General features: G+C 53.2%; 1 protein-coding gene across 1 annotated transcript in view; it reads right to left on the reverse strand.

The window, feature by feature from the left end:
• The window catches only part of PHETA1 (PH domain containing endocytic trafficking adaptor 1), a 7,781-nt gene extending 2,762 nt beyond the window's left edge, over nucleotides 1-5,019 (reverse strand). The window contains exons 1-4 of the mRNA XM_035016710.1: nucleotides 4,875-5,019; nucleotides 3,306-3,388; nucleotides 2,378-2,521; nucleotides 21-503 (exon numbers count right to left, since the gene is read on the reverse strand). Coding sequence (XP_034872601.1) covers nucleotides 21-486 — 466 coding nt within the window. The 5' untranslated portion in view covers nucleotides 487-503; nucleotides 2,378-2,521; nucleotides 3,306-3,388; nucleotides 4,875-5,019. The remainder of the gene's footprint in view (nucleotides 1-20; nucleotides 504-2,377; nucleotides 2,522-3,305; nucleotides 3,389-4,874) is intronic.
• Nucleotides 5,020-8,514: the final 3,495 nt, after the last annotated feature.

Here is an 8,514-nt window from a genome sequence, read left to right on the forward strand (position 1 = left end):
GGGGGGCGGCGGCTCGGCGCTCCACACGGCGCAGCCGTTCTCCTTGGGCGGGAGCGCGCGGGGCCGGCGCGGCGGCGGCGGGCAGTCCCCGGCCCGCATGGCGGCCAGCTGCTGCTCCAGCTCGCGCACCACGAGCCGCAGGTAGTCGAAGCTGGCCCGCGACAGCGCCTTCACCCAGCCCTCCATGGCGGCCTGGCTCTCGGCGGCCAGCACGTAGGTGCGCGCCCGGGCGCCCGCGAAGCGCACGGCGAAGGCGAACTCCTCGGCGGCCTCCACCAGCTCCACGGTGCAGCCCTCCAGGATGATGACGCCCACGGGCTCGCGGCTGGCCGGCTCCTCGAAGTAGAAGAGCATGTTGCCGCGCAGCACGAACCAGCGGCGGTGGTAGGCCGCGTGCCGGCCGCCCTTCTTGTACAGGAAGCCCGCGTTGTCCACCGGGGCATCGCACGTGGCGTAGAAGGCCAGGCTGCGCTCGTTCAGCTTCATGGCGGCCGCGCCGGGGCCTGTCCCCCCCCCCAGGACAGCGAGCCGTGACTCCCATGGCCACCGCCACCGGGTTCCACCCCCCCCCCCCCCCCCCCCCCCCCCCCCCCCACCACCACCCTCACCGCCGCGCCTCGCCGTGACCTCGCGACCACCCTCGGCCACCGGCGGCCCTCAACGCCCCTCGCACAGGTGAGGAAACTGAGGCTCCTGGAGCAGAAGCGGCCTGGCCACGCTCACGCAGCTCCTCAGCAGAGCCGGGGCCCAAACTCGGGGCTCACCGGCCCCAGAAGCCTCCGCAAGGTAAGGTGGAGGATGACTTCTGCAGGCCAAGCATTTTACACGTACTAACTCATTTCATCTCGCAGCAAACCCCGGTGGGCAGGGCCTCGCACCACCCCTATTTGACAGGTGGGGTAACAAGGGACAGAAAGGCTGGTCACTCTCAGGCAGTCACAAAGCAAGATGGGCAGAACTGAAATTCAAACCCAGGCCTCATTTCAGGGGTGGATGTTTTCATCATCCCCAGAAACCAGACCGGCTGTCGCTTTGTGGTCCCTTCCAGGTCCCAGCTCTGCTTTTATAACTCGGCTTTGATTTGCCCATCATGAAACGGGGACATGAACAGAACTTATCTGCAGGGCCTTCATTCATCAAACATTTGTTAAACACCCACATGTGCTGTTCCAGGCACTGGGAGTACAACCATAAACAAGACAGAGAGGGTCTCTACCCTCAGGGTACTGCTATGCTAGTGGCAGGGGAAAGGGGCAGACAATTAACAAACAGGTAAAGTACATCTCCCAGGTGGTCTTCAGTGCTGTAGAAAATATAATACAGGGAAGGGGCCGGGGTGTTAGGGACAAAAGGAATGTTTGACTTTAATGGGAGTCAGGAAAGGCTGTACTGAGAAGGTAACATCTGAGCAGAGACCTGAAGGAGGTGAGGGAGGGAGTCCCAGGGACATACCAAGCAGAGGGAAGAGCAAGTGCAAAAGCCCTGAGGTAGGAACCCACTGCTGCGCTTGAGGAACAGCCAGGAGGCTGGTGAGGCCAGAGCAGAGGGGCAGGGGAGAGGCAGAAAAGACTATTATGAAGTGACCCAGATTAAAGGCCCAGGGCTTTTTTATAGAAAGGGAATGGGGAGAGCACCAGGTACCCACTTAAAGCGGAACACTCTAACTCTATACACTTGGCCCAGTGATATTTATCCACCTTCCCCCAAGGAGTACATGATGGGGGCAACACTGGCCAGATGGGACTAACTGGGAGGTGGAACCTGGACCCCCAACATAGCTGTACCCTCCCTTGGGAGTTTTTCATGGCCACTTTGTTTGGGCTTCACAGCCCCACTCTGCATAGGATAGTAGCTGTATTTTTCAAGAGGCAAAGCATGTAAAGTCCCTGGATTGCAGAAGGTACTCAATTAATGTTCATTCCCCAGCCTGGGTGCTGCCTTACTCAAGGCCTGGAGGAATGAGGTATGGCTGGTGACTCTCCTGGGAGCATCTGCCAAGCCAGGCAACCTGACCCAGAGCAGAGAGGAACGATTGCTCCCAACTGAATCCACCTCATCTAGCTTGCCTGAGCAGTCAAGGCAGGCTTCCTGGAAGAGGCAACACGAGCTATGATTTAGTAGCTGAGATCAGCCTGTCTTGACCTAGCAGTGGCGCAGAGAGGTCAGAGAGAGGCCCTGAGGGCTTAGGGTGTTTAATCCCTGCTCTGCCTACCTGAGCTGAGTGACTTCAGACACGTGGCCCTGCTCTGAGCCTCAGTTCCCCTCTCTGCAAAACAGGACTCATGCATTCTCCCTCACACCCCCAACAACTCCATGTGGACCCTGGCTCCATTTCTCACAGGAACCACCCACCCTACTTGCCCCATCACCCTCCTACCTTGCAGGCCACTGCTTGCCTCCCTGCCCTCTGCCCAGTCTGGTATCGGCTTGCTCTTCTCTGGGTTCAAACGTCAGCTCTGTAGTGTCCAGGCTGTGTGACCCTGGACAAGCTTTAAGCTTCTCTGGGCCTCTGTTTCCACATCTGTAAAACGGGATCATGACAGCACCTACGTCAGGGTGCTGTGATATGACACAGTGACTCTGTAGAAGGTGCTGAGCATGGTGCTGGACACACACTACACACGCAGCAGTGGCAATGTTGATATTCCTCTCAGCCTGGCCAAATGCTCCCCTCAGCACTCTCTGTCACAGCAAACGGCTTTGCCTTCTCCCCCTACCCCACTCTGCACTCATCAAGCCCAGTTGATCCCCCCACCCCATCCCAACCTCTTCCAAATCAGTGGCCTAATATCTCTGACCTCTACCACCTCCCCGTCCTTGGTCCGCATCGTCACTCGCCTCGACAGCTGCAGTAGCCTCCTCACTGTCTCCCTGCCTCCACCCTTGCCCCTTCCCTGCCCCTGTTCTTCAGGGTAAGAGCCAAACTCCCTCCTCGGCCCCTCCCCTGGCCCCGCTACAATCCATTCCCCACAGAGGGATCCTGTTAAGATAAGTCCAACCACACCCCTCCTCTACTCTAAACACTCCCATGACTCCCTACTTGTCCCAGTATTAAATTCAGTCCTCCCCATGGCTTCCAAGTGCCCTTCCCCAACCTCTTCCCCCTTGCTCATTAAGCTCCAGCCACCCTGGCCTCCTTGCTGTTCCTCAAACACACCAGCCTTTGCCCTGGCTGTTCCGTCTGCCTGGAATGCCCTTCTCCTATCTTCACATGGCTGACTTCTCATCCTTCAGTTTCAGCTTGACCTTCAGTATGCAAGGCCCTCCCCCCGCAGTCACTCTCCTACACCCCAACTTGAAATTACCTGGGTCATCTTTGCCTACTCTAGGAGGACAGGGGGTTTTTGCCTGAATTCCAGTGCCCGGCATGCAGTTGGTGCTCAAATACCTGTAGAATGAATCAGACAGTTATCTTCTGAAATCTCTCTACAGCCCCGTAAGAAGGGATCTGTTCATCAACCCGCATTCATAGATGTGGAAAATGGAGACAGAGAGGTTAAGTAACTTGCCCAAAGGCACAATGCTGTGCCCAGAGTCACAGGCTCCAGGCAACCAGCACAAAGGGGCTGATCCTGGGATGTCCCCACCCCATTAAGGCCCAAGGAAGAGCAATTTCCCTCATGGCTCAGCAGCCATCCTCCCCTACTGCCCAGATGGGGCCAGCCTGGCCCAGGGTTACCGGCCAGCACAGAACCCCATTCTGCCCATCGCCCTTACCTCCTCCAGCCCAGCAAAAAAAAAAAAAGGGGGGGGGGAGAGGGAGGGCAGGAAGCAGCAGGGGTGCGGGCTCGTCTCTGGGAGGGCCTGGTCACCCACTTATCTCCTCACACTCATGCTGTTTTCTAAGAAGTTCAGAGTCCACTGTGGGTAGTGCTGTTGATTCAACAGTCTTTGGCCAGGCAGGAAGCAAGAGAGAGCCTGGCCTCTCTCTGGTCCCAGGGCCAAGTTCTCCCCTCCACCTAAAGAATATCACTTCACCTTCCCTAGCCTGTTTCCTCATCTGTCAAACGGGCCATGGAGTGGGTTCGATGGGCTAGAATGAGGAAAACCCACTGGCAAACTATGGGAAAGGCACCGAAAGCACTGCCACTGCGAGCTGGGGTGAGCCTCATCTATAAAATGAGCATATTAATATCCATCCCTCTGGGAAGGATTGAATAAATCCGGAGGAGCCATTCTGCAAAATGTTTACCAGGTAGGGAGCGCTCAGGAAAGATGCTGTCCAAAAGGCAAATAATTAGCTCAAGGTCTCCAAGGACACAGCTGGCCCAGAACCCAGGACTCTGGAGAAACTGAGGCATGGCATTTTGGCATTCAATTCAAGAAGCCAGACCACAGGTGCTGAGATTGAGTCCAGCTGCCACAAGTGTCCCCAACAGTGGGCATGGGGGAGAGGGTGTGGCAGGTACAGGCAGAAAAACGTGCTGAGAACCCCGAAGAAGAGCGCCTCTCCAGCGGGGGCCAACAGGGACGCCAGGACCCCCGCCCCAGGCTCGAGGCAGCCCTGCTGCCCATTGCAGAGGCTGGTTCTCCAGGTCTGGCACTGCTCCTGGCTGCCCTCGTCCCCTTTGTGTCTGGTGTGTTCCTTAAAGGACAGCCAGAGCCCCAGATGAGGTGGTTCCCCGCAGAACGTGGGAGCCAGAGTTCCACCACTGGCGGAGGTCCCTTATGGGGCGGGGATCGTCGGCCAAGCTCGGTCCCTGGGGTACCTAATGGGTAAATTACCAGTGGCGTGTTATCGCAGATGGGCAGCTCTCTCCAGCAGAGGTCTCCCCAGACAGCCGGGGACCCCGAGGCCCACGACGGCCCCGAGCCCGGTCTCGCGTCCCCTCGCAGGGCCACCCGCAGGTCCCCCCTCGCCAGGCCGGCCTTACCTCGCCGTGCAGCCTAGGGAGGCGGCGGCGGCGGCGGGACGGGAGGCGCGGGGCCGGGGGGCCGCCCGGCCATGGCCCGGGACCCGCTCGGTTGCGGCGGCAGCGGCGGCGCTTTGTCTCCGGGGCGGCCCGGCTGGCGCAGCCGCGGGGGAGCGCCACTCGGACGGAAGGAGGCGGGGGCAGCCGGACGGTGCACGACCCTCGGGCGCGCCCCTTTAACCCTTCCCAACCCGCCCGCGCCGGGGACGCCCCCGCCTTCGTCCCGCCCCCAGATTGGCCAGCGCCGACTCGACACGCCCCTTCGGTTCGACACGCCCCCGTTGGCCCGCCCTCCGAAACCACTCTTAAAGGGACCGCGCCTAACTCACCAATCCCCCGTGTCCTATCCCAGGAAAGAGGCCTAGGGCCCGGAGACCGAACGCGCTGCAAGGGGTAAGGACAGGCGGCGGATTTGCCTGGAAAAAGGATCTGGGGTCGTGGGCGGGACCAGTCGCTGCAGCCCTAGGCCTGAGTCGGAGCTCCTCCCTGGCTAGCGTTGCCAGATTTAGCAAATTTAGCTCCTAGCTAAATCTGAAAAACAACTCTGCTGAAAATTTGTAATTTATTGAAAAAAAAAAAAACACTATACAGCACATTTAAGGCGTTTTGACAAAGTCAGTAGAGGAATGTATTATATGCACAGGATGCCTGGCAACCCTTCCCCTTGTCCCAGTGAAGAGGGAAAGTCCTGGAGTTGGGAAGGCGTGGGTTCAGGTCCCACTGAGCCATTTGATTGCTGTGGGCCTTTGAGAAGTCACTTCACTTCTCTAGGTCTCTGTGTCCTCACCTGTAAAATAAAGACAGTCATCGCATATGAAGTTCATGGCACACAGTAGGTGCTTTCAGCAAACAGGAACTGCAGTTCTTTTTATTCCACCCAAAAGAACACAGTTCTACCTCGTGGACCTTTGTTTTATTTCCTGCTTTTGCTGCCACCATCCAGGACTCAGTCTAAGGACAAGAGAGGAACAGGACAGACCATGATCATGTATTCATCCTACAGCCTCTTACTAAGCACCTACTGTGTGCCAGGCACTCTTCCTTAATCAGTCAACAACTGAGTTCTGGAAATGATTTGTGCTAGGAAGACAATCAGCCATGGCAGTGAAATAGAAAGAATGGGAGTGAGATTTTAGACAAGGTGGTCAGAGAAAGTCTCTCCGAGGAGCAGAGACCTGAATAAAGTGAGGGAGAGAGCCATGTAGATGTCCAGGAGATTGTCCCAGGCAGAGGAAACAGCATGTGCAAAGGCCCTGAGATGGGACCATCCCAAGCATGTTTGAAGAACAGGAAGCAGGCCCAATGGAGCTGCAGCCAAGCAGGCACGTGAAATAATAATAGGAAATGAGGTCAGAGAGTATTGGTAAAGCCAGGCTGCTTAGAGCCTAATGGATCATAAGAAAGATTTTACTTTTACTCTGAGAAGAATGGGGAGCCATGAGAGGGTTTTGAGAACAGGAGAGGAACATGGTCTATCTTAGGTTCAACATGGTCCCTAGCTGCCATGAGAAGGATGGACTATACAGAGAAGGGTAGTGGCGAGAGATGGAGGATGCTATTATAGTAGTCTGAGCAAGTGATGGTGGTCACTTAGAGCAAAGCAGAAGCACTGGGGGTGGAGAGGAGTGGTTAAATTCTAGAGCTTACCTGATAGGGAAGCCAGCACAGAGGAAAGTAGGACCAAGACCCACAGCATGGAGAGAGACAGGTACCTAAAGGTATCTGATAGTGGCTGAGCCCCTGAATCCACCTATACCTGATGCTGCTGTAATTCTTTAGCCAAGAAAGGCTAGCTGGCATTTCCGCAAATGTAGACACTCGCCAGATAAGGAAAATGCCAGGGACAAAGGCTTCTGGGTCTTGATGTGGGGCAATTCTCCCAGAAGTCTGTGAATCTGATTCTCAGAGCCCCTCATGCAGCAGTTGGGGTTTGGCATGGGTGAAAGAGACAGAAAGCAGAAAGCAACCACCTGGCATCCTTTTTTTAAAATTCCTTATTATTTATTTTAATTTTAATTGAGGTCAAATTCACGTAACAAAAAATTAATCATTTTATTTATATAAAAAAATGTTTATTTTTTGAGTAATCTCTACAGCCAACATAGGGCTTGAACTTACAACCTGGAGATCCAGAGTTGCATGCTCCACCAACTGAGCCAGCCAGCCAGGAGCCCCCCAAATTAACCATTTTAAAGTAAACATAATATGTAGCATGGTGAGGGATGCCTGGGTGGCTCAGTTGGTTAAAGCATCTGCCTTCGGCTCAGGTCATGATCCCATGGTCCTGGGATCGAGCCCCACATTGTGCTCCTTGCTCAGTGAGAGCCTGCTTCTCCCTCTGCCTGCCACTCTCCCTGCTTGTGCTCTTTCTCTCTCTCTCTCTGACAAGTAAATAAATAAAATCTTTAAGTATATATATATATAGAGAGAGAGAGAGAGCGAGAGCATGGTGACTAGTTGATAACAGTTTGTATAATTTAAATTTGCTAAGAGAGTAGAACTTAAATGTTCTCACCAAAAGAAAAAAAAAAAACAAAAAAGAAACACTAAAACACATTGATGAATGTGTTAACTAGGGGAGAGGAATCTTTTCACAATGTTTATATATATCAAATCATCATGATATATGCTTTAAATATCTTACATTTTATTTTGTCAATTATACCTCAATAAAGCTGAAAATAAAGAAAGAAAAGAAAAAAGATACAGCTCCCAGCTTTAAAAAGTCACCAACACAGGGGCGCCTGGGTGGCTCAGTCAGTGAAGCATACTACTCTTAGTTTTGGCTCAGGTCATGATCTCAGGGTCATGAGATCAAGCCCCACATCAGGCTCCATGCTGAGTGCAGAGTCTGCTTCAGATTCTTTCTCCCTCTGCTTCTGATGTGCATGGTCTCAATCTCTCTCTCTCTAAAATAAATAAATAAATAAAATCTTAAAAAAAAAAGTCACCAGCACAAAATAAAAGAAACAATTCAGTGACATTTAGTACATTCATGATGTTTAATCACCAACACTATCAAGTTTCAGAACCTTCCTGTCACCCCAAAGTAAAACCCCACATCCATTAGCAGTCACTCCCCTTTCTCCCCTCCCCCCAGCCCCTGGCAACCACCATTCTACTTTCTGTCTTTTTTTTTTCATGGAAGTATAGTTGACAGACAATGCTACATTAGCTTTAGGTGTACAACATAGTGATTCAACAACTCCATACTTATGCTCTGTTCACAAGTGTAGCCACCATCTGTCACCATGCAACATTATTACAATATTAGTGATTATACTCCCTGTGCTGTCCTTTTCATCCCTGTGCCTACTCTTCCATAACTAGAAGCCTGTGCCTTCCACTCCTCTTTACCCATTTCGCCCATCTCCAACCCCCCCTCCCCCACTAGCAGCTGTATTTAGGGATCTCTGTATTTAGGGATCTCTTTCTGGTTTTTGTTGTTGTTTATTTGTTTATTCATTTGTCTTGTTTTTTAGATTCCACATATAAGTAAAATTGTATAATACTCGTCTTTCTCTGTCTGACTTATTTCACTTAGCACTATACCCTCTAGGGTCCATCCATGTTGTTGCAAATGGTAAGATTTCAGTCTTTT

Source organism: Mirounga leonina, unplaced genomic scaffold (genome assembly GCF_011800145.1).
Source record: "Mirounga leonina isolate KUSES-001 unplaced genomic scaffold, KU_Mleo_1.0 Mir_171, whole genome shotgun sequence".
Lineage (NCBI taxonomy): Eukaryota > Metazoa > Chordata > Mammalia > Carnivora > Phocidae > Mirounga > Mirounga leonina.